General features: G+C 29.3%; 7 protein-coding genes across 13 annotated transcripts; 3 read left to right on the top strand and 4 right to left on the bottom strand.

Moving 5' to 3' along the window:
• Positions 1–151: 151 nt before the first annotated feature.
• Positions 152–1445, bottom strand: LOC124948558. Its single transcript, XM_047492343.1, has 5 exons — positions 1367–1445; positions 1053–1255; positions 801–978; positions 634–717; positions 152–556 (listed from the first exon to the last, which is right to left on the bottom strand). The coding sequence occupies exons 1-5, from the start codon at positions 1410–1412 to the stop codon at positions 432–434; spliced, it is 636 nt and encodes a 211-aa protein (XP_047348299.1). The 5' UTR covers positions 1413–1445; the 3' UTR covers positions 152–431.
• A 714-nt stretch (positions 1446–2159) lies between these two features.
• LOC124948650 (probable pyruvate dehydrogenase E1 component subunit alpha, mitochondrial) lies at positions 2160–4817 on the bottom strand. 2 transcript variants are annotated; one of them, XM_047492535.1, is made up of 7 exons: positions 4570–4817; positions 4390–4407; positions 3750–3983; positions 3449–3667; positions 3125–3373; positions 2765–3013; positions 2160–2687 (listed from the first exon to the last, which is right to left on the bottom strand). In XM_047492535.1, exons 1-7 carry the CDS (start codon positions 4618–4620, stop codon positions 2502–2504), a joined length of 1206 nt encoding a protein of 401 aa, XP_047348491.1. In that variant the 5' UTR covers positions 4621–4817; the 3' UTR covers positions 2160–2501. The 2 variants fall into 2 exon arrangements, with proteins under 2 accessions (XP_047348491.1, XP_047348492.1); XM_047492536.1 differs by lacking the exon at positions 4390–4407.
• Positions 4818–5772: 955 nt separating this feature from the next.
• On the bottom strand, positions 5773–10084 carry LOC124948275 (amino acid transporter AVT1C). 6 transcript variants are annotated; one of them, XM_047491654.1, is made up of 9 exons: positions 9792–10084; positions 9603–9619; positions 8701–8821; positions 8461–8573; positions 7864–7996; positions 7436–7570; positions 7086–7195; positions 6748–6954; positions 5773–6493 (listed from the first exon to the last, which is right to left on the bottom strand). In XM_047491654.1, exons 1-9 carry the CDS (start codon positions 9806–9808, stop codon positions 5778–5780), a joined length of 1569 nt encoding a protein of 522 aa, XP_047347610.1. In that variant the 5' UTR covers positions 9809–10084; the 3' UTR covers positions 5773–5777. The 6 variants fall into 6 exon arrangements, with proteins under 6 accessions (XP_047347610.1, XP_047347611.1, XP_047347613.1 ...); XM_047491655.1 differs by having other exon boundaries at positions 8701–8767; XM_047491657.1 differs by lacking the exon at positions 9603–9619 and having other exon boundaries at positions 8701–8767.
• A 45-nt stretch (positions 10085–10129) lies between these two features.
• Positions 10130–17143, bottom strand: LOC124948273 (DNA-directed RNA polymerase II subunit RPB1). Its single transcript, XM_047491650.1, has 9 exons — positions 16988–17143; positions 16275–16544; positions 13519–16180; positions 13227–13432; positions 12474–13133; positions 12000–12388; positions 11809–11927; positions 11493–11681; positions 10130–11409 (listed from the first exon to the last, which is right to left on the bottom strand). Exons 1-9 carry the CDS (start codon positions 17063–17065, stop codon positions 10268–10270), a joined length of 5715 nt encoding a protein of 1904 aa, XP_047347606.1. The 5' UTR covers positions 17066–17143; the 3' UTR covers positions 10130–10267.
• Positions 17144–17240: 97 nt separating this feature from the next.
• On the top strand, positions 17241–19216 carry LOC124948276 (pre-mRNA-splicing factor RBM22). Its single transcript, XM_047491659.1, has 3 exons — positions 17241–17415; positions 17523–17576; positions 17730–19216. Exons 1-3 carry the CDS (start codon positions 17362–17364, stop codon positions 18867–18869), a joined length of 1248 nt encoding a protein of 415 aa, XP_047347615.1. The 5' UTR covers positions 17241–17361; the 3' UTR covers positions 18870–19216.
• A 123-nt stretch (positions 19217–19339) lies between these two features.
• Positions 19340–22400, top strand: LOC124948274 (transmembrane 9 superfamily member 3). The gene is made up of 9 exons (XM_047491651.1): positions 19340–19671; positions 19923–20118; positions 20215–20337; positions 20418–20662; positions 20783–21022; positions 21102–21386; positions 21467–21822; positions 21895–21978; positions 22100–22400. Exons 1-9 carry the CDS (start codon positions 19585–19587, stop codon positions 22242–22244), a joined length of 1761 nt encoding a protein of 586 aa, XP_047347607.1. The 5' UTR covers positions 19340–19584; the 3' UTR covers positions 22245–22400.
• Positions 22401–24030: 1630 nt separating this feature from the next.
• LOC124948277 (stress-associated endoplasmic reticulum protein 2) lies at positions 24031–25505 on the top strand. The gene is made up of 3 exons (XM_047491660.1): positions 24031–24299; positions 24808–24880; positions 24959–25505. The coding sequence occupies exons 1-3, from the start codon at positions 24216–24218 to the stop codon at positions 24994–24996; spliced, it is 195 nt and encodes a 64-aa protein (XP_047347616.1). The 5' UTR covers positions 24031–24215; the 3' UTR covers positions 24997–25505.
• Positions 25506–26113: the final 608 nt, after the last annotated feature.

Here is a 26113-nt window from a genome sequence, read left to right as displayed (position 1 = left end):
GAGACATTTTTACTCGCTTGCATTTGTAGTTTATATTTTGTCTATACCTAACAAGAAAGTCATAATTAAAGCGAAAGGTGATGAACAATCTTAAAACAACTTTATATTAAAAGAAAGACATCAATTATATCGAAGAATAATGCCAATATTTTAAAATAATACATTTATTTGACTAAAAATAGCAGTAATATACAACGTGATATTATATCAAAGAAATATTAAGTATGTCTATAGCTTAAAGTAAAAAAAGAAATTAAAATTATATTATATTATATTATATTATATTATATTATATTATATTAAATGATCTATAATAATCTAATGTTTTAAACCAAATGAAATTTGTTATTGGTGATATGGATAGCAGATAAATCGATAAAAATGTTATTTTATCACAACTCTTTAAGATTAAATTTCTTCAGTCATTGTAATCAGAAAGTTTCATCATCAGATATTTCTGGCAAATCAGGAGATCCACACCTTTCAAATTCATAGTTAGAAAAATGCATAGATAGTTCAAGCTTTGGTATTTCATGGTAGGAAAGTTCCTCAGGTTCTTTTAAAAAAAAACATATATATATATACATTTTCAAATACATAATTAAGCATTAAAATATTTTAGTTATTTTTTACCTGATCCAAATCCTTCATCCATATCGTCTCTTACATGCAACATACATTTGCTAAATTCATTCTCTAAATCAATATTATAATCATCTGTAAACACATAATTTTCAAAATTACTCTTTTAGATCTTTGTATTCATTTGCATTAAAAATATTAAAAAAGTAATATCATACCTAATTCTAATTCTGGATCATAATACGGCGCTAAAACTTCGGGTTCTGGAAATATCCTTCTTTTCTCTTTCTCTTCTATATATGGTTCTTTGAAAATATTTTTTTCAATTATCTTCTCTTTATTAAATTCAAATGATCCTGCTTTTGAAAATTCATTGGTCACATAAAGTAATTGTTTCTATAAGAAGAAAATATAAAAAATATCTAATATTTAAATAATTATCGATATAATAGAATATTAAATATGCTTACATTGGGCAATTCATTCTTTGAAAAAAATGAATTATTGGTACCATCCTTTTTAAAAGTCATTGCACTGCTAGTTGTTGGAATATTCTGATCAGACTTAGATCTTATTGATAAACCTTTTGGTTTGTAATAATCAAATGATTTAGCTATTATACCACCTGTTTGATTTATTGATCTTGTTTCTTTCAAGTGTTCTGTTGTTGACACTGTAAATCATATTACAAGATAGGTTAATTTCTATTTATCGTCACAACGAAAGAATAAAATTAGTTTAACAGTATTGAAAATAACGAAAAAGTAAAATTAATTATACTCACATCTATTTTCATTCATATTGTTAAACATATTAAAAATAGTAGACATGTTTCAAAATTATATTTGTAAAATTTTTATTTAAAATATTCTTAACGAGCCTCAAAATTTGCCGTATTTTCTTTCTTTCGTCCAAACGATTTTGTGGCGACTCTTTCTATAAACATTATAATGAAGTTAGCAAATAGAACGCCAGCCAATGAACGATCGCTAATGAACGTGCCAAGAACCAATCAGGAACAAATACAGTCTAGAGAAATGGCGCTGTAATCGTTGAGACGCGCTAAAAACGAAAGACAATATAGGTGTTTTTGCTACTTAAGTTTCCCTGTATAAACAGTTATAAAAGTCTGTATCATTTTTAAGAATACTTATTTAGAGAATGTTCTACAAAATGAGAACCTGATATTATTAGACGAATAAAATTTATTTATATTCTGGATTAATTTTATTATTATAATCGGAATAGAAAGCAGGATACTATGAAAAACAATTTCATGCGCTTGTATTTTTTTATACTACAAATGTACTAGAGAGAAAGTGAAAGAAAAATTCTAGAATTATAAACTATTATATATGCATTACCATAGGATTACGTAAGATTTTTTAATGAACATGTGCACACAAAAAAGATCTTTTTTATTTGATCTATATTTCTCTTTATATTGACATGTATAAAATAATGTGATCTGAAATTTCCATTTTTATAATACAATTTTAATTAGATCTTTTGATTTTTTTATTAGGATTATCAGGTTTTTTTTTGTAGGATAGATAAGTTAATAATTTTTATAAATATTCTCCCTCATTGATTGTTTTATTAATAAGGCTATTATCAGCCTAGATTTCTTCCCAAATGCTTCATGTATTTTTGTTGCTAATATTTGTTCCTATAAATAATCTATTATACAAGAAATATACAGAGTATAATTTTAAGAAATCCTAACTTTTATATTAAATTAATTTAATAAACGTAGATTGACACAAATGATATATAACTGTAGTTTCCTTCTTCCTGAATATAGAAAAAAGTCAACACTTTGACGAGCTATGAATATGAAGATTATAATAAGCATTAAAATGAGCACAAGATTTTAATGCACATGTTCAACACATAACGTGTAGTGATTCTAATTTTTTTTATACATTAACAGGAGTGCTCAACCTGATGTGTTGCAATGGTTTAAATGGTGTGACATTTCGAACTTCATTGTCTACACAACTGACATAAATATCAGCAGTTAATTCACTTAATGGAATTTCTTTATCTGCTTTTGCAATTTTTACTGCATCATCTATTTGTTTCCTTATTTCACTTTCCATCGCCTATATAAAATTAAAAAGATTAATATAATTAATATTCTTTCTGAAATAGTAGAGAAAAAAAAAATAATATGTGTAACCTTAAGTTCTTCGGCAGTTGCAAGATTTGAACTCAGTAATCTCTCTTTAAAACTTGTAAGAGGATCTCTTGTTTGTCGTACTTCTTGAATTTCATCTCTAGTACGGTAACTTGTTCCCGGATCTGACATACTATGTCCACTATATCTATATGTAGCTGTTTCCATAACAATAGGTCCTTTTCCAGACGTACAATATTCTACAGCAAATCTTGTTGCTTCTCTTACAGCCAAAACATCCATACCATCGACCTATTAATAAATAATAATTAACACGAATGATAAATAAAAATTGTTAATTATTAATAGAAGTATTTGAATTAATAAACTGTACAATTATAATTATTAAAAAAAAAAACTTACCCAAATGCCAGGAATATAATCCCCTCTCGTATAATAATCTGTACTCGCAGAAGCACGTTCAACGCTAGTACCCATTCCATAACCATTATTTTCACAAATGAAAATACAAGGAATATCCCATAATTTTGCCATGTTATATACCTCAAATACTTGTCCTTGATTTGCTGCACCATCTCCATAAAGGGATAAACACACTCCTCCAGTGTTCAGATATTTTTGAGCAAATCCAATGCCAACTCCTAATGGTACCTGAAAATTAATTTCTTTGTTAAATGGTTACAGATATGATTTCCTAATTTATAAAGTAATAGTTGTTCAACAAACCTGAGCACCCACAATACCATTTCCTCCATAAAAATTTTTAGCATACATATGCATAGAACCACCCTTGCCTTTGGCATTACCTGATTGTCTTCCAGTAAGTTCTGTGAGAACACCTACAGGATCTATACCCATTAAATAAGTCCAACCATGTGCACGGTAAGCAGTGATTACAGCATCTTGTGGTCTGAGAGCAGCTTTCATACCAACAGCACAAGCTTCCTAAAAACATATAAACAGAAGATATAAAACTATGTTCTTGAAACGAGTTAAATTAAATTTTTTTAAATACAATATTACTTACTTGACCAGAATATAAATGGCAAAAACCTCGGACAATTTTTTCTTTGTATAAATTTCCAGCTGATGTTTCTAAGCGTCGTATTGTGTGCAAATTTTTATACATTTCTAAAGCATCACTTTTGGTTACTGTTACATGATTAGATGGACCGGTATCCAATTTATGTAAGCGAAAAGGTTTTGTCTCAAAACTGGCTTCTGTTGCATAATTGTTTTTTTTATTAAAGAAGTTGATTACCTATAAATATATATGAAAAACCAAAGAAGAATTATCCTGATATCACTTAATAAAAGAAATTTTTATTCAATGTGATATAGATAAATTGTAATGATCTTTAAATCTTTATTATTTAAATGAAAATAATAAAATATCATTTTTCATACTTTTATATTAAATTAGTGTAGAAGAAATGAATTGTATCAATTATAATTGTAATTTAATTATTCAAGTTACTTTACATTTTTATAAAAGATAAAAAGTCGGTATATTTAGAAAACTCACATATGGATACAACAATGCTGAATTAATTTAATAAAATATATGTGTGTATGTGTGTGTGTGTGCGTGCATGTGTGTGTGTATACATATAATAAAGTGCAAGTAAAAACAATTGAACAAAAACAGCATTGTACTTAACACGTACCTCATTCCAATTTCCAAACTGACATAGTGTCCGAGATTTAAAAAGAATAGGGAAGTGTATTTTAAGTGAAAACTTAGTAAAGAAACTAATAGATTTTATAATTAAGGGAGTTTATAACATGGAACTCGTTGAAAATTAAAAAAGGAAAGATCGCTTATTATATATTCATATTGTACTCACGTTTCTTCGAGATATCTGCGTACTAGCAGTTCTGAGACAATTTGGTATCATTTTTATCAAATAATTTTACAATGGCGAAGGGAAAAAATTACAATAAAAAAAGGAAAATCGTATTTTCTTTAGATACAATATGTAAAATGACGTCAAAAGATGAGAAGCAGCACTTGGCACACTGAATAATTTCGGGGTATGTCGAAACGTAGGTTGTATAAAGGACAGGTTGGACTATATGATCCCCACTACACGATTTTAACTTATGGCGATTATTACGTGATAGACACGTGACATTGACACTTTGATGATTGAATAAAAAGCTATGTTAGACAATTACACAATTGTATAATATAATATATATATATATATATATATATATATATATATATACATATATATGATATAAAATAATACCTATTAGAAGTTATAATTTTCATATATTTTTTTTATAATCATATTTGTAAAATTATTTTTTTTTAATTTCAAAGGACAAAAACTTTGTTATTAATATGCTTTTTATATATCTAATTTTTTCTTTAAATAATTGCATGTTATCACAAAATATCTAAATATGTTATTTTTGTATTAAATATTAATTGTTATTTATATTAATGTTTTCAAGTAAACAAATTTTTATATTTTGTATTTCCCGCGCGAATTTTCTCATTTTGTGATTTTCTTGAATCAGCCTTACAACTGTTGAGAATTATATCTATAGAAGGGAGAGAGAGAGAGAGAGAGAGAGAGAGAGAGAGAGAGAGAGAGAGAGAGAGAGAAATATCTTAATTTTAATCTTAGGTATTAGATAACATTATTTGATATTCGCATCGTCTTATAAACGATAGGATATATATAGTTCTCCGATAAGAAAATAACAAAGTATTACGATTTGAAGCATATTTAAAAAATTTTTTTATTTGTTATTTTTTATATGCATTCAAAATATAGATTTGAATTTTCCTACACTTTCTTATTCATATATAAAATACTTCCTGTTAACTTTTAAATTATCACGAACATTCACACGTATGTCATAAATATATAGATTTTTCTTAAAAAATTTTTAATCATTATTCTGTTATTATTATTTGATATATATGTTCACATATATACATGCATATACACATTCATTTACGCTACACATATAATATACAAAAACGTAATATGCTACGTACATAAAAATAAAAAATAAAAGAGAACACAAAGAAATACAATTAAATAGCATCTTGTACAACACTTGCATTAATGATACATGGCGATGTAAAACGTACATAACGAATAGTATTTTTAATGTTAATATAAGTAGACGATATTGTGATTCCTATACCAATAATTACAATGAAATAACCAAACCAATTCATTGTCTTTTTAAGATCGCAAATTACTCGAGATTTAAATGGTGATTGTGCTAAATGGACTCGTCTTCGACGATTTCTTAAAGATGGTTGACTAGCGTCGATAAGAATGGCCTCTTCTTGACGATTTCTTCTTATTAATGAAAATTCATTCAAGGTTATAAGATTAGAATAATTTTCTTCATCATCGATCTCATCGTCCTCCAATCGTTCATCAATATCATTTTCCATATCGTAATAATAAACGTACGAATATTTATATGGTATGGATTTAGCAACATCCAAAAAACCATCATAAATGGATCTCGAATGTATTCTTGGATCCAAATTAACATCGCTCATACTTAATCGTCTTTCAGATGCCGAATAAATTTCCGGCGTTGAGACATTATTCGCTCTATTTTTCAAAGCTACCGCTCTGGCATACATCAATGGCGGAAGTATGAAAACCAATGGTCCCGTTAATGATCCACCAATCAGAGCCATTACTATATCGAAGCGCGGAACTGATTCTCCTACGGCAACTCCGAAAAAAACAACTGCCGATCGTAAGGCACAACGTTTCCATCCGAATGCTGTAAAAAAAGAAGAAAAGAAAAAAAAAAAAAAAGAAAAAATAAATAATTAAATAAAGCACAAGAAAGAAAACTGTACACATAGTATATCATTGTAAGTATATTTTAAAAATTTTATGCGTCTAATTTTAATTTAAAGTAAATTATCAAAGTTATGAATGTTATCTATAATAATTGTTATAATTTTTCTTTTTTTTTTTTTTTTTTTTTCCTTTCAAAATTCTTTTATATTTAAAATTACACCTATTACTTACATCTCTCTATTTGAAATTTATCCTCAAGATGTTGAAAAAGTGCCGAATGTCCTAATGCACTGGATAAACATAATTGAAGAGCAGCTAATAAAATAGCACCATTTATTGCAAATCCTTTTGGTACATTTTGAAGAATATTTGCTGTTACATTCCCTTCGTATTTCCACATGGCCAAACCCGTTGTTACTCCAAAAAGTAATATACTGACTATAATTATAATTGATTAATGTAATTCTTAACAGAGAAACAATTAAGATTTGAAGATTAATATAATACATTTTCAATAATATAAGTTTTTTAATCATAAAATTTAATTTCATTAGAAATAAGATATTTACCAATAAAGGAGAATATAATAGCTTTATTAATATCTCGAGGATTGTGCATATCAACTTGAATGGTCATCAGTGTTGGATGTACGTCAAATAGAAAGGCCAACATACCGTAACTGAAGTTAATTAATTAATTACTATATGTATAATTATGCTGATTGATGGTGATACAAAATCAAATCAAAGAATTCAATTGAAATCAAACGTAAAAAACAATTAAAGTATATGAACAATAATAATAATTTATAATTGGATTTCGTATTTATAATTAAATCAAATTGCAATCGATATTCTAAATTATAAACAATGTAATTACACACACACACACATATATTAATATATAGACATATACATACCCAGATATAAATTTATCCCAAGTCGGTGAAGTTGGTATCGGCAAATGATCGATCGTTTGATCATCATTGATGATGCACCACCAAATCAGTGTTGCGGTAAAAATGATCGTACCACACGAAAACATTGTCAACCATCTATAATATTTACAAAAAAAAAAAAAAAAAAAAAAAAAAAAATTATTTTACATTTTTTACATTAAAATAAAATAAAAAAAAATAAAACAAAAAATAAAAACGAAATAAAAAAAATAAAAAAAGAAAAAGAAAATTACAAGATTAAATTATCAAATTTGTATCACAAATATAAAATGAAAATTGTTCCGAAGAAATTTCTATTTTTCTTCAGCGTATAAAAAAAATATAGTTAATATATTATAATAGAATGTAAAAGAAATTGAGAAGATCAATGATCATGAATATCTTATTACTTCATATCTCGTGGGCTTCCTAACCACATGAAAGGACAGAGCAGCAAACCGACCAGAAGTAACCAGTAACAAAAAGAAAGATCAAATCGTTCATCCGATATTCTAACTCCAAATATTTGTAGATTCTGCGACGCTAAAATAAAATAAGACGATTTTACAAACTTGTTATATTCGATATTACATTTTTTTTTTTATATTCGATATTCGATTTTATATATATTTTTTTTTTTATATACTATTTAAAGAAGATAGCCAAATTTTTGTTTACTTATACATATATATATATATATATATATGTATAAGTAAACAGATATATATATATATATATATTAAATTCTTTATTTTATTTTATTAACGTGCGTATTATAAATCACAATATAATATTGTACAATATATTTCTTAAATTATAATAAACGTAAGAAAAGTATAATGTATAAATTTAATATGTTCTATCAATTTACGCAATTTTTTATACCTGTATGCGTTTTTATTTTTTTTTTTTTATTTTCTGGTTTTTTCGTATTTATCTATATAGCTATATTTATATAGATTTTATATAGTTCAGTTTTTTTTCCTTTTTTCATGTAATTGACCTACCGACCAATAAATTGGGTATTCCACAACCAAAAATTGTAAGATCCAAAATAAAAGTTACAATAGTTCGTGCTCGTGGACCCAGTGTTAATTCGGTTACTGCTGCTAAAGGATACCTAAGAGTAAGTCAAATATTGAATTTGGGGAACCAATTTTTCTGACAATTAAATACATATATTTGAGAATAAAAAAATTTTTATGTTAATTAATTTTGTATAAAAATTTTTTGCATCAGAATCCTACCGATTTTTTCGAGAGATCAACGGATCCAAATTCGTAGCTATGATCCATGATTTTCCAAGAAGTGCAGCTGTGTATATTTGTAATCCAAAAACAATGAGTACCAAAGGAATTCCAAATAATCCTAAAATCATTTCATGCTTTGTTTTTTATATGTATCAATTAACCCGTCGAGATCATTAAAATACACGATCGAGTGAAATCACTTGCTTAAAAAGTATTATCTATGTATATATCTCTGCATACGAGGGCAATTTACAAAATTTGCAGCTTTTCTGTTCTTTTTCGTATTTTTTTTCTTTGTTTTTTATTTTTTTATTTTTTTTTTTTTAATATATAAATTTCATTCTTAAAGTGAAAAATAGCCACGAATTTTTCAAACTATCCTAGTGTAAATATATATGTACTTAAAAAACAACCGAGTATATCCGCATAATCGCATCAATTGGTTTATTTTTTCAGGTCGCATTTATAAACGCATAAAACGTAAATTTATACATAACTTTCTTTAAATGTCTAACAAGATTATTATTATTATTATTATTATTATTATTATTATTATTATTATTATTGTTATTACTATTTTGTTTTTTTTCTTTTTTTTTTATTTTTTGTCAAAATATTATTTTTCTCTGTTACACCGCGTATATAATACATTTATATTAAATTCTTATTTTAATTTAAAAAGAAAAAAAAAAAGAAAAAAAAAAGAAAAAGAAAAAGAAAAAAACAAAAAAAAAGAAATACTTAAACACACGCGATTTAGCGAATGTATTTGTTTTTTAAACAGTTTTAAATCACTTCGCTCAACCGCAATCACAAAATTTTAATTTTTCATTTGTCAACTACGAGAAGATATCGTGCAAGAGGAAACGGGTTTTTTCAAAAAAAAATTAATAACTCACCGCACTGAATGATAGCACTTGGCAAAGCGATGATTGGAAAAACACCAAATATATCAATAATACATAAAGTAGAGAAAAATAAAGAAAGATCTGAATTAACGTCTTTAAAAATAAGAGGTACACTTTCGTGAATCATGATGAGAAACCATTTGCACTGGCTTCGACATCACTATGAAAGAGAATACGAACCAGTTTCCTTCATGCATGTTAACAACAAGTAACTTGATACATCCTCCTATCGAACGCAAGTCGTGGTCACGGCGACTGTGAGAACATTGCAAGAAGACCTACAACTTTCTCTCTATTCTCGGTCATGTATGCGTGCTTTCTATGCGACATAAGCCCTTTGAATAATCCAAAGTCGATGTATTACTTAAACATGTTAATATTCATGTCAAATACAAAAGGCTTTTCGATAGATAGAGTCCAATACTTTTGAATGGATAATAACCACATACATTCATTATTATATATGAAATAAAATAAAATAAAATATATGAATAAAATAAAAAAAAATGAACAAAAAGAAAAAAAAAAAAAAAAAAAAAAAAAAAAAAAAAAAAAATTTAAGAGCAACAATATGAACGTTATAATTACAAGTAATCTTACACATTCTTATCTTACAATGAATATTTAAAGCTAACAAATTAAAGATAGGTTGCGCTTTAATCGTCCGTTTCGTAAGCGGGTGATGCCGGTGAATAAGTTGGACTCGTAGGAGAGTAACCAGGTACCGGAGGCGAGTACGTTGGACTTGTTGGCGAATAACTAGGACTCGTTGGAGTATAAGTAGGACTTGTAGGCGAATATTTCGTACTCGAAGGTGAATATTGAGGACTCGTTGGCGAATACGTAGGACTCGTCGGCGAGTAATTCGGACTGCTGGGTGAATATCTTGTACTACCAGTAGCCGTGTGCTGTGGTGAACTTGGAGAATACGATGGACTTGTCGGCGAATAAGTTGGACTTGTAGGAGAATATGTTGGACTCGCTGGAGTATATTGTGGTGACGTTCCAGCAAAGGAAGGTGAAGTAGGCGAGTAACTCGGACTTGTTGGTGAATATTTTGGACTACTTGGAGAATAACTTGGACTAGCCGGTGAATATTGAGGTGAACTAGGTGAATAACTTGGACTGGTAGGCGAATAAGACGGTGAGGCTGGTGTGTAATTAGGTGAACTAGGTGAATAGCTTGGACTGGTTGGCGAATAACTGGGACTTGTTGGCGAATAGCTTGGACTTGTCGGCGAGTAACTTGGACTTGTTGGAGAATAACTTGGACTTGTTGGGGAGTAACTTGGGCTTGTTGGCGAATAGCTCGGCGAAGTCGGCGAATAACTTGGACTGGTAGGTGAATAACTTGGTGACGTTGGTGAATAGCTCGGTGAAGTTGGCGAATAACTTGGACTTGTTGGTGAATAACTTGGTGATGTTGGCGAATAGCTCGGCGAAGTCGGCGAATAACTTGGACTTGTTGGTGAATAACTTGGGCTGGTAGGTGAATAACTTGGTGACGTTGGTGAATAGTTCGGACTAGTTGGCGAATATGTTGGACTGGTGGGTGAATAATTCGGACTCGACGGTGTCATACTGGGTGATGTTGGCAAATAAGCTGGTGACGTAGGCGAGTAACTTGGCGAAGCACCGCCGGCTGGTGACATTGGATAAGGACTCATACTTGGTCCTGGACTTCCAGGACTTCCTGGTTGTGGAGAATAGGCGGAATATGCTGGAGACAATCCCGAAGCATCGGATGCTCCCGATGGTGAGAAACAAGCACCTCCTGGTGTCATCCCGCTGCCCAAAGCTATACATAAATTATTTCATGTAAAATCTGTGCTTTATTAACAATTGTTAAATATTTCATTAAATACGAATATGAAAACGTACCGGGCGACATACTCGATGCACCATAACCAGGAGTAGCTCCCATCCACGGTGTCATCTGAGGACTCATACTCGGAGTCGCAACACTACCAAAGAACATACCGGCAGTTCCCATTACACCAGCACCTACCGCCATTGGTATTTCAATTCCAGCTTTACATTTCTCTGCATCGAGTAGTAAATCGAAGCAACCTATGGGACACGAACGAATTAAAAATATATCTTTCCTATTTTTGATAATACATCTTGAGATTTAATTTGATCAATATTATTGTAGTATTCAATTGTCAATTATTGTATCCATTAAATTGTTTCTTACCAGTTCCTATACGTGGCAGTTGACCCATAATAATATTTTCTGACACTCCTCTCATAGGATCAACTTCAGCATGCGAAGCAGCGTCCAATAGAACGTCGACCGTTTCTTCGAAAGAACATCTATAATAATGGAATAATAAATTTTTTATTTTCTTCTTTTATCTTAAATAAGGCAACATATGGATTACAAACCTCATTAATGCTCCGGTATCCTGTCTGTTGATTCCATGACGAGTTATAGCCATTAAATGACCTTTAGCAGTCATAACGTCACAAAGTAAAGCGAGATGTCGATAATTTACATAAAGACCATAGAATTGTAATACAGCATTCATTTCTTTTTCGACAGACTTTCGTACAGCTTCTATACCTAATACTTGGAATATTTCGCAAATGTCATTGCTGAACGTTCGAACTGGATCAACGTCTCTTTCACTTAACACTTTCATTAAACTTGTTCCATCAGTTTCAAGTAACCATTCTGCTATCGCTTTAAATTCACCTGTCTCCGTTATAACAATTCGCTTTTTCGAATCAGTTTGCGGTAAATGCATGTATACTTTACCAATAGCTTCGATACCCTGAAAATATATTTGACATTAATCATTAATCAATATATTATATATAATCATTGATATATTATAAAATTAAAAATTTTAAACATACTTGTAAAGTCATGTCACTAAGCATATTAGCTTCTATACACCGAAGGAACATATCATCTTCCATTTTATCCACAGTTTCTTCTTCTGTATCTTGGAATTTATTGTCATCACTATTCATAATCCTAATTCGTAAGACCAATTTTTCTGCATTATCATCATTGAATATACAATTCAAATCATCTCCAAAACCTGCATTAATTTTTTCTGCAATCTGTTCCATGGTCAATTTTTTATCCGTCATCCTTTTTCTATCCAATTCAATACGTAACAACCAAGGTGATATTTTTGTTGGATCGAAGTCCGGCATTTCGTAGTATACATTGACAAACTCTTGATCTTCAGCAATAACAGTATTTTGTGGATCAGGATCATAATAAATCGCGGTATTGGCAGTTACTTTTCGTAACGTAGTATGTTCAAGACGACAGAGAACATTTTTCGCTTTTTCAGCATCCCTGGCAGCAGCACCAGTTAAAAATACTGTCAATGAAGGTGCTTTTGGTTTTTTGCTAATGTTAATAATTTCTTTCAATCTGGGTACACCAAGAGTTACGTTCTTCGACGAGACACCGGCGAAGTGGAAAGTATTGAGTGTCATCTGTGTTGCAGGTTCACCAAGAGATTGTGCAGCTAATGCACCTACCATTTCACCTGGTGACACCTAAAAAATTCAATTAAAATAATTTATAAGCATAACTGTAATAATCGATCTGTATAATTCATAGATATTTAATTTATATTTCATTCATCATACTTGTGCTTGTTGGAATCTAGTTTCAATTTCTCCAATAAGCCATTCAAAAGCTTCACTGGAAAGTCTGAATTCTTCAGATACACATTTTGTACATAGAGTTGATCTCACTAAACATTGGAATAACAATGTTGCATTTTCATTAGCTTGTTTACTTAATCTATCATCTCCAGCTACAATTATACATTTCTCTAAAAGATCTTTTACACCTAAAAAAAGAAAATGAATCAGAGATTAAGTATATTTTAATTTTGCAATATTGAAAAAATATAATTATAAATATTATTGTATAAACCTTGTATGACTCTCATAGGACTGAGATCAGTAGGAGCTCTTTTATTGATGTGGAAAATTTTTTGGACATTCCAAATCATTCTCTGTAAATTACATGGGAGTACAACTTTGGATTCTCCGCTAGGAAAAATTTCACGAAGAACAGCTCTATCTCTATTAAGTTGTTCCCATTCTCTTTCTAATTCGGAAATTACTTCACCCGATCCCATCATTTCACGGACAATATCTTCATTAAATATACGTCTCAGATATCGTTCGTTGGTTGGATCAAATTTAAACTTCTTTTCAAATGCTTTATTGCTGAGTTTAATAGTAGGTAAGTTTTGAAACTCGACCGTTTCACCGCATAAACCATCCTCACCATAACGTAATTGAATAAGTTGCCCAACAGAATTTCTTACAGTTCCATCATAATGAACCATTACGGACTCCATAGCTTTGATCAAACGACGCTGAATATATCCTGTTTCTGCAGTTTTGACAGCAGTATCAATAAGACCTTCACGACCGCCCATAGCATGGAAATAGAACTCGGATGGTGTAAGACCGGCTAAGTATGAATTCTCAACAAATCCTCTAGACTCAGGACCATAATCGTCCTTGATAAAATGCGGCAAAGTTCTTTTACGAAAACCGAAAGGTATTCTTTTACCTTCAACGTTTTGTTGTCCTACACAAGCAATAACTTGGGAAATATTAATATTTGATCCTTTTGAACCTGATACGACCATAGCTTTTAAATTGTTATATTCAGTCAAAGATTTTTTAGCAGAGCCACCAGTTTTATCACGGGCGTCATTCAAAATTCTGTTTACTTGATTTTCGAATGTTTGCCTCAAGGTGTTACCAGGTGTAGGCTCTAATTCCATATTATGAGCTTTTTGAATAACTTCTATCACGTCTTCTTTGGCTTTCTTGATAGCTTTTTGGATTTCTAAGTATGTCTGTGGATCAGCAATAGTATCACCAATACCAATTGAATGACCTTCTAATAATAACCAATTGTTGATCACAGTCTGAATATTTCCATAAAAACGTCCACATACTTCATGGCCTAATTCCAGCATACAAATATGAAGTAAGGATCCTGCTGATGTACCTAAAGTCTTCTTACAAAGAATACCCATAACTAATTCTCCATGTTCTACCATAACTTTCGTATCACCAGGCGATATCCATTTATATGGTCCATCATCTTCTTCATCTGGATGTGTGCTGTGTGTTCTTATCATATTTACATTTCCTGGTATGATCAAGGAAAAAATTTGTTTCCCAGTCCAAAGAGGTTTTGGTTTCAATATACATGGTTGAGGCATTTTGCCATCCCAACTAGGTAAAAACATAAGAATATTCATCATTTGTTCTTTTTCTATAAAAACGTCTCTTTTTGTCATTTTCCTCACAGCAGTTAAAGTATCTTGTACAATACCCATAACTGGTTTATTTGCTTGAGGAGTAATAATTTGACGAGGAGTAACATGTATATTTTCTACTTCCGCACGTGTCTCCATTGATTGTGGAACATGAAGATTCATTTCGTCTCCATCGAAATCGGCATTATAGGGTGATGTACAGCTTAAATTCATACGAAAAGTACTCCATGGGAGAACTTTAACTCTATGACCCATCATACTCATTTTGTGAAGAGTTGGCTGTCGATTAAAAATAACCAAATCTCCATCTCTGATATGTCTTTCTACTCTATATCCACATTGTAGATGAAGATCAGAAGGTTTTGGATGAAATCTTAAATCTATACGTTCTCCATTATCTCTGACTATATACTTCGCACCAGGATACTGCGAATTGCCACGTCTTACTAACTCCTGCATCTTGTCGATATTGAAAGGCGTTACAATTTCTGGAAATGTTAAATTTTGAGCAATGCTACGAGGAACGCCTACTTGATCGATTCTTAAATTTGGATCTGGTGTAATGACAGTACGTGCTGAAAAATCTACACGCTTGCCCATCAAGTTGCCTCGTATTCTTCCCTCTTTTCCTTTTAGCCTTGCTTTTATAGCCTTCAATGGCTTTCCAGATTTTTGCATTGCTCTTGGCATACCAGGCATGTCATTATCTACTAATGTTGCTACATGAAATTGTAACATTTTTATATTTTCTGATATAACATGAGCCGCTGCACCAGCTTGTTCATTTCTTAATAATTCATTATTTGATTTGATTATATCTGCTAATTTATGTGTCAAATCATCTTGATTTTTAGCTGAACCATACATGATAACTGCTGGTCTTACTGACAATGGTGGAACTGGTAACACTGTAACTACCATCCAGTCCGGTCTTGCAAATTTAGGATCCATACCAAGAATAAATGATTCTTCATCAGTGATGTGTTTCAAAATTTCCCACGCCCTTTCAGCAGTTAAAACTATTTTCTTCTCTTGAGAATCTTCATTTACATGTTTCCATTCTGCAGTAACATCTAATCCAGACCTTCTCAAATTTGGCTGGTACCTACCACAACCTCCATGACCTGGTTTTCTATCTGTAGGTTGTTGTTCAGAATTTTCTTTATTGATATCCATTTCATCTCCTCCTTCGCAGATATTTTTACTTTTGCACAAATCATATACAAATGTAAGACGTTTACGTGGTTGACCTTTTGTCTTCATAACTATTTCTTTGATTTTTGGATTGTGCTATTGAAATATATTACAATTTATATAATTTCACATATTAAAAATTGGTCAAAGAAATTATGGACTTAATAATTATATCACAAAGTATACTTACTGGACTGACTAACAGTTTTGAACAATAAAAACATACACATCTAAGGATTTTTATTGTCTTTGTAATAAATCCAACATGAAAAACAGGTTTGGCCAAATCTATATGTCCAAAATGACCTGGACACTCTGTCATATTACCAGCACATGTTTGACATCGAGAATTTCTATCAATTACCCCTTGTCTTGGATCCATAAGGCCACCGAGCTTCGGTCGACCTCCTTCCATAGTTTCTGGAAAGCGTATGCCTCCATCTGTAACTGACATACGACGCTGTAAAGAGAAAAATAATAGATTAAAAAAAAATAAAAATAGAAAAATTATTTATTATTATAATATATAAATAAATTATTATTTATATTGAAGTGTACATTGATATGATTTAATAATAATTTGTAAAAATTGTGAAATTACAAGCATAATATTTCCATGTCATTCAATTGATTTCTATATTAATATTAAAATATATTTTTAATTATGTTTTAATCACTTTTAATCGTCATTCTTATTGATGAAAAATATTATTATTTTTATCAAAATTTTAACCGACAACTAATTCTTAAAATAAGTTTTCCAATCATTACTGATTAGAAGTAATGTAATGTAAGTACACCAAGCAACGGTATAATGTCGTCATGTTATCGTATTATTATATTTTGCACGAGTAAAATAATATTTCTTAAGATATTCTTTATCACAATAAAAAATATACTTACTATTTCATCTGGAGAAAGAATGCCAAATTGCACTCTTTTTACTGTTCTTAAAGGTGCTTTGGAATCGGACGTGGCCATTTTAACAAATTCACACCACCGACTTCTGCGTCGCTACTTCTTTCAACTGCTTTTCAAGGGGAAACACTAACACGAGTCTTTTACCGATCAAAGCGCCATCAACTTCAAAATGTTACTTGTTCTTTTTTTTTTTTTTTTTTTTTTTTTAGAAGATTGGTGACACTGATCATATATAACCGTACACATTCCAGTGAATCACAGTTACACGAAGAGTGTGTTTTGTGATTTGTTCGTTTTCACAACATATAAAAATTATTACATTATTTGTTTAAGATAATATATTAAGGTAGTATAAAATGGCAACCTCAAAAACCACGAATACATATAATAGACAAAATTGGGAAGATGCGGTAAGTTTAATGAAACGTATTAATAGTAAATGATCAAAAAGGAATAATTTTTATAGTAATCGAAATATTATTAAATAATTATTATTAATTTTATTTTTTGCTTTCAGGAATTTCCCATATTGTGTCAAACTTGTTTAGGAGATAATCCATATATTCGGATGGTAATTGTTAATTATTTTTTATATTTGGAAATAATCAATTAGGTTATATTTTATTCTTTCTATTTTATTTATCATATCTTATGTTATTATCTTTATATAGCGTATATAAAATATGTTTTATTGAATTGTTTTTCTTTTTCTTTTTTTTTCCAGACCAAAGAAAAATATGGGAAAGAATGTAAAATCTGCATGCGTCCATTTACAGTATTTAGATGGTGTCCAGGAGCAAGAATGCGATTTAAAAAGACTGAAGTTTGTCAAACTTGCAGTCGACTTAAAAATGTGTGTCAAACATGTTTACTTGATTTAGAATATGGATTGCCTATTCAAGTACGCGATGCTGCATTAAAGATAAAGGATGACTTACCTCGGTCTGATGTAAACAAAGAATACTATGTACAAAACATAGATAATGAAATAGGAAAAATAGATGCTACAACACCAGCTGGAGCTGTTGGTAAATCTGCTGCAGCTAGTGATTTATTAATGAAACTGGCTAGAACAAGTCCATATTATAAAAGGAACAGGCCACATATTTGTTCATTTTGGGTAAAAGGTGAATGTAAAAGAGGAGAAGAGTGTCCTTATCGTCATGAAAAACCAACAGATCCAGATGATCCATTAGCAGATCAAAACATCAAAGATCGCTATTATGGAGTTAATGATCCTGTGGCAGATAAATTAATGCGAAGAGCAGCAGCAATGCCTAAATTAGATCCGCCAGAGGATAAATCTATAACCACTTTGTACATTGGAAACTTGGGTGATGTTTTAACAGAGAAACAATTACGGGACCATTTCTACCAATATGGTGAAATACGTTCTGTAACTATGGTCCCACGACAACAGTGTGCCTTTATTCAATACACACAAAGAAGTGCAGCTGAAGCAGCAGCAGAAAGAACATTCAATAAATTAATATTAGGTGGAAGAAGATTAACTATAAAATGGGGACGCTCTCAAGGCAGACAAACTATTTCTGCAGCAGAAGCAACTAGAGAAATATTGGAACCAGTGCCTGGTTTACCTGGTGCTTTACCACCTCCGCCGGAAAGCATGGGGAATAATTTCTTTAATCTGCAAACAACACCTGGTATGATACCACCAATGATGATACCACCGCCACCGGTAGCACCACAATTCATGTTTCCACCTCAAATGGCTGCTGCTGCTGCTGCAGCAGCTGCAACTCCCATTTTTCCACCAGGCACAACGCCAATACATTATCCCAGTCAAGATCCATCTAGAATGGGTGCATCTCAGGGTATTGGAAAACCATGGCCTGAAGAATAGTAATAAGAAAGCAATCCTTATCAAATATTCTCTAATATTATTGTGACAAATCATGAAAATAAATACATTTATCTCCATGATTTTTTAGTAAAATTTATAATTTATTGTAATTTTTGAAAATTGTTTTTTCAGAATTTTTTTAACCATGTTTTAATTCTATGTAAATTACATTATATTACAAAACAATTTTTCTCCCAATATAAGTTTTAATAAATTGTTATCGCTCTATATTTGAAATAATATTATATTTCATTTATATTTTATAATGAAACTATTAAATTAATTGATTGAAAATCATTTGAAAATGTAATTCGAAGAAAACTACATTAAAGCTGTGAACCAATCAAGTTTTATGATATTACATCGAATCATGATAAAGATTTGATAAAACCAATCATCTAGCTTGAGAATAAAATTGAAAGCTTTAGGTTGTCGCCGTTATATTTGATGCAAGAGCCATCTGACGTGGCACCGGATCAAAAAAGTACACGATACGTTCTAAGCATACCATTCTGGCTGCAGCGTGTGTGCATCATAAAGTATTTTATATTATTTCTTTATATATATATATATGTATATATATACGTGTCCGCTCAGCCGATGTTTCTACTGCATTGATCATATTTATTAAATCTATGGGGTACATTTATCGTCGAATTTTTTTTAATATTCTTTGCATGCTTGCATAAGGCGCCTAGTGCGCCTTCCCGTCACAATGAAGATGTGTCGGGCACAATTACTTCTCCACTTTTTGGTGCTTAGCCTCTTACCTTTCGTTCACACAGATGAGCACAATCACATCGTGAGTATAAGTTATAAATGCCGAATTCCATTTTAACGATATTAATATCTAGATATTATAAATTTTAATTCTCTTAATGTTTTACTAAATACATGCCACTTACAATCTTGATAATTGTTTCATTAGTATCAATTCGTTCTATTTTTTATATATACTATAAAAATATTTCTTAACTTATCAAATCTATATATATATATATATATATATATATATGTATATATAACTTCATAATATATCATCTATAATCTTAGTATGAAGACAATGATGAGGTTGTACTATGGATGAGTACGGTCGGACCATACCATAACAGACAAGAGACATACTCTTATTATTCTTTACCATTTTGTATGGGTATGAAAGATGTTATTAACCATCATCATGAAACCTTGTCCGAAGCACTTCAGGGTATTGAATTAAAGTTTAGTGGATTAGATATCGAATTCAAAGGTAACCATGTTTTACAAGTTTTACAAGAGACTATATTTAAACACGTTAGAATAATTTGTTAACTAAATCATTATAATAAATTTAAATTGATTTTAGCGGATATCTCTAAAACAGAATATTGTCAAATAAATTTGCCAGAAGAAAGTTTGAAGGCTTTTGTATATGCTGTTAAAAGTCAATATTGGTACCAAATGTACATTGATGACTTACCAATTTGGGGTAAAAAAGTTGAAATATTTAATATAATCTATTATTAAATTATGTTTAATATATTATTTATCGTTTAATTTATTCGACAGGTGTTGTAGGTGAACCAGATGAAAATAATGGGGTAGTTTCATATTATATATGGACGCACAAAAAATTTGATATAGGATATAATGGTAAACAAATAGTCGATGTCAATTTAACAAGCGATAACAAAGTTAAACTTGTACAAGGTGCTCAAATATCTTTCAGTTATGAAGTTAACTGGAAAAAGAGCAATATTAAATTTGCTGATAGATTTGATAAGTACCTGGATGCTAGTTTCTTTCAACACAGAGTAAGATTTTACATTTTTATATATTATTTTTTACATGATTGATTTTATAAGATTATTTTCTTTTCTTTTTCTTTTTCTTCTTTTTTATTTATTTATTATTTTTTTTTTTTTTTAATTTAGATTCATTGGTTCAGTATCTTTAATAGTTTTATGATGGTTATTTTCCTTGTTGGACTTGTATCCATGATATTAATGCGGACTTTGAGAAAGGATTATGCAAGGTATAGCAAAGATGAAGAAATGGATGATATGGAGCGAGATTTGGGAGATGAATATGGATGGAAGCAAGTGCATGGGGATGTTTTTCGCCCAGCTAGTCATGCAATGTTATTTTCAGCTCTCATAGGAACTGGATATCAAGTACCTTTAATAAAACAATTTTTATATTAATTATCTGGAAATAAGAATAAATAGATAATTTTGTAAATTTGCATTACAGGTTACTGTTGTTGTTCTCAGTGTAATTATTTTTGCTATTCTTGGAGAACTTTATACAGAACGAGGTTCTATGCTATCAACTGCAATATTTGCTTATGCAGCCACCTCATCTATAAATGGTTATGCAGGTGGTGGTTTGTATGCACGAATGGGTGGACGTGTTTGGATCAAACAAATGATCCTTAGCGCCTTTATGTTACCCATTATGGTTTGTGGAACTGCATTTTTCATTAATTTTATTGCCATGTATTATCATGCTAGTAGAGCTATTCCTTTTGGTTCAATGGTAAGTATCTTTTATGAATATGATCTAGTATTTTATTATAGATATCAATCTTTTAATACAACTCAATATTGTTTTCATAGGTGGCAGTGACATGTATTTGTATATTTGTTATTTTACCTCTTACATTGGTAGGCACTATTTTGGGCCGTAATCTTGCTGGAACACCTGATGCTCCATGCAGAGTAAATGCAGTTCCAAGACCAATACCAGAAAAAAAATGGTTCATGGAACCATTGGTTATAATAATGCTTGGTGGAATCTTACCATTTGGATCTATTTTCATTGAAATGTATTTTATTTTTACCTCATTCTGGGCATATAAAATTTATTATGTTTATGGTTTTATGTTACTAGTGTTTATTATCCTCATGATAGTGACAGTCTGTGTGACTATTGTATGTACATATTTCTTATTGAATGCTGAAGATTACCGATGGTATTTATGATCTTTTTATGTAATATATATAATGTGTACTTGTATTTATTCATAAAGTATATTTCATTTCAGGCAATGGACAAGTTTCCTTGCAGCAGCTTCAACAGCGGGATATGTGTACATTTATTCATTTTATTACTTTTTCTTCAAGACTAAGTAAGTAGATACTTTCATATTTACTAAGTCAATATATTTCTATTTGTAATTACATAATATAATCATGTATTTTTGCTTTTTTTATTTGTTTTTTCTTTCTTTCTTTTTTTCTTTTTTTTAGAATGTATGGTCTCTTCCAAACAGCATTTTACTTTGGCTATATGGCACTATTCAGTCTGGTCTTAGGTATTATGTGTGGTACAGTTGGTTATATGGGTACTAGTACGTTTGTACGAAAAATCTACTCCATAGTCAAGATAGACTAATGCAGTTTTAGTGAAACTTATGTACTGTGGAATAAAGTAGGAACTTTATTCGTACGGCGTACTGCTCTCGGTGACGAACATTTGCGAACGTGTGATGTGTCTTTACAAGACAGTATTTTCAGTTTGATTATAAAAATATATATATTGTCTATCTTTCTAAGGAGTATATTAATTTTTTAAGTATCACCATATATATATATATTAATAATTACAACGAAATAATGTTTGATAATTAAACACGTGTAATTTATTGTCATAAATAGTAGGTTCGCATTCAAATCGAGAACAGTTCGCGAAATATTATTGGTATGGCAATGATCATGAATATTCAGTAACTATATGATTATAAATCTTGAAATCATGATCACACTAAATTCATGTCATATAAATAAAATTGGTTTTAAAAATTGTGTAGATAAAAATATTTCAATCTGGTTATATTCAAAACATTGTAAGTTCAATTTGTTTATACAATTTATGTACTTCCATTCTGCACAACATAATTTTGTTGTTTCGTGCATTAAAAATATTTTCTATAAGGTATTTTATTCCTTGTTATAGCAATATATATATATATATAATTTAAAACATCGTGGAGAGACGAAAAATAATAATGCCCTAATAAATGTTCTAATAATATATAAAACATTTTCCAGTATAAACTAACCTGCTTCCTAGACATGACATTTTTTTTAACGCAATTACATTAACAAGTGCAGTAATACTGTTGAAAATAAAAATTGTTTTTAGCGACTAATAAAATGCTAATATATTATTTGTTATCACATTTATATGTTATAAAAATCAATTGCACTTTAAGAAACAGCTTTGATAAAATGTATGAGTGAAACGAATTTTTTAGTTATACATTAGTACATAATAAACAATTGCTAAGATTATCTTAATTTATATATGGATAAATAGACATAATGAAACAACCGATATATATATATATATATATATATATATATATATATATATATATATATATATATATGAAGTTGTCATGGCTGCTACTTTAAGAATTTTATAACACACTTGTATTACGCAATTTTCTGCTAAAAATGTTTATGTTACTGCTTGAATAATAGATAATAGTATGGTGCAATAGTAAGTTCTTAAGGAAAAAAAATTTTCCATCTTTTTCATTAAAAAGGATTACTATGAAAATAAATTCATTCGTGATATTTAATAATATTGGAATATGAAATTGTACCAAATTGTATTTTGTTTATAAAATATTATTGAATGAGGTATATCAGTGAAGATATTTGAATGGATGGATGATGTATTATTAGACGCAGAAGATATAAACAAATTTTAAGTAAATTTCTACGTATAACATTATTTCATTTATATATCATTCTGTTATAATATAACTATCATTGATAACATAAGTATTCATGTTGTAAATGTATTGATAAAGTTACTAATATCATTGTATCACGTGACCTCGATTGTGCTACGATATAATCTGAATTATTTTATATAAAATAAAATAATATAACAATCAAGTGCATATTCGATAAGAAAAAAGTATCTGATATAAAAAAAATTTTTATATCTTATCAATACAAAAGGATTGTCATTTTTATTTGAAAATGAAAATTGTATTAAAGTAATTAAATAATGTTTTATTATTTTATACGAATTAATATCAACGCGATAAATTTTTTAAATTTATCAATTTTTAAAAGGACTTATTTAAAGTAGCCACGTCACTGATTTGACCTTAGTAGTGCCTGTGTGGCACAATACGTTGATTTGTCGTAGAATTTCATCCATTCACGTGTCAGGGCGCACACGTCGACGCGACTGGCGTAAATTAAAGTGAACTGCGACACACAACATACACGTCTACAGAATTCAAAAGACGTTTTGCTCGTTTATAAGTTATTCAACTAAATTGTTGGAAACAATTTTCAATTAGTTATTTAATTTAATCTCTTCCGTAAACGAACAAATTATAAAATGGCACCAAAACAGAGAATGCGCATCGCCAACGAAAAAGCCACGAAGAATATTAATCTTCGTGGAAATGTACCAAAATCATCGGTAAGTTTATCGTTTTTGTTCTTTAATTTTTATTCTCTTTTTATTCATTAAATGAAATAATCAATAGTAGTATAAAGTATTTAAAAATTTGACATATAGCCTGAAAAATTTATTACCTATTTTAAATATTGAGGTTATAAATGATACCATCTGTGATGGACATATCGTGTCTATTGTTTACTCGTTTTCACTATTGACTACATAATTGTATTTCATATAAATATTATACTTAAACTTATTCAGTTTTATATATATTAATTAAAAAATATTAATATATTAATAATACTATTTTAGTCATTACCATATGTAAGACAAGCATATGTAGCAATGTTTAAGAAACTTTCATTAGAGAAATTTGATGGAAATAAAACTAAATCAAATGAAACATTAAGAGTGCATAATTTTATTTTTATTACTTCTGATAATTTTATTTTTATTTAAAATTTATTTATTTATAATATATAAATAAAAAAAAAATATATATATATATATCTATTATATGCATTAGAAACCACAAGACGAAGGATCACCAGTTGGGCCATGGCTATTAGCACTTTTTATATTTGTTGTTTGTGGGTCAGGTAAATATTTATATGAACCTTTATAATTATGGATTATAAATCCATGTGAATATTTATATTCGAATTAATTTGTTTCAGCCGTATTTCAAATAATTCAAAGTATCAGAATGGCTTAAAGGATTATAAATGCAAAAAAGGGAAAATGATATCGTTACTGTTGATATAATGAACTATTTACAAAATATCAATACACAAATGCCATCATCATTTTTCGAGAAACTAACAATCTTGACACGGGTCTAAGTAGTACAGTGAAGGTGATAATGTCTTCATACGTACAAGTTTTCAATATCATCTAGAGAATTCTATTTTCCCTTTGCTAATGGCTCAAAGATTATTTATAAAAACTTAGCATTTACAAGCGTTTAACTTAATCATGCCATGCATTGATGGAAGCGAAGACTGTACATTTTATAGAATATTACATGATATATTATATTTATCAAGGGTATATATTTTACTCTACCTTTCATTAAGAAGCATTTCATACTATTTCCAATATATGTAATAATCTCTTTTAGAAATTTTTTTCAAAATGTTTAAATAATGTGCACTCTTCCATTGATGCATTTATAGTAAATAATTGTATATAAATAAACAATTCGTCATATGAATTTATAAAGCATTCCACTCTGAGCAGTTGATAGCTTTTCTTTAACCATGTGTTTAGTGGCCTTGAAAGTATATTGGATCATTATATTTATATATATATATATATATATATGTTAAGTGTATATCATATATACGTAATGTTAAAAGTAATTTATCTATATTAAATATTTGCTACTGACAGTACTTTTTTTTCATTTTTTTTTTTTTTCTTTTTTTTTATGAAGAATATAATAGAGTAAATATACATTAACAGGATACATTTAAAATCACACCTTGTTGTTTTTGTATTTGTTCGTACTATATTTATGCAATTTGGAACATAATGCATTATCTTTAAAAATGTTTAATTTTTTTTTATTATTGTAAAAGGATTTACGTAGATATTTCAAAATGTAAAAATATTCTTAAGATAAATACTAAGATATTTTGTTATAAATAAAAAAACAGATGTATAGTTACGATATATAATAATAATCATTTAAAGTAATAATAATAAAAATGATAAAGATGAATTGTGCTCGTAAAAAATAAAAATGAAAATCATGAAGAACGGCATAAGTAATTATATTTCTACGTATACATATATATATATTAATACTTTCATATTATTTTTGATACTGA

This window comes from Vespa velutina, chromosome 4 (genome assembly GCF_912470025.1).
Source record: "Vespa velutina chromosome 4, iVesVel2.1, whole genome shotgun sequence".
Taxonomy (NCBI): Eukaryota; Metazoa; Arthropoda; class Insecta; order Hymenoptera; family Vespidae; genus Vespa; species Vespa velutina.
Note: the sequence above shows the minus strand (reverse complement) of the source record. Positions and strands in the feature narration are given on the sequence as shown.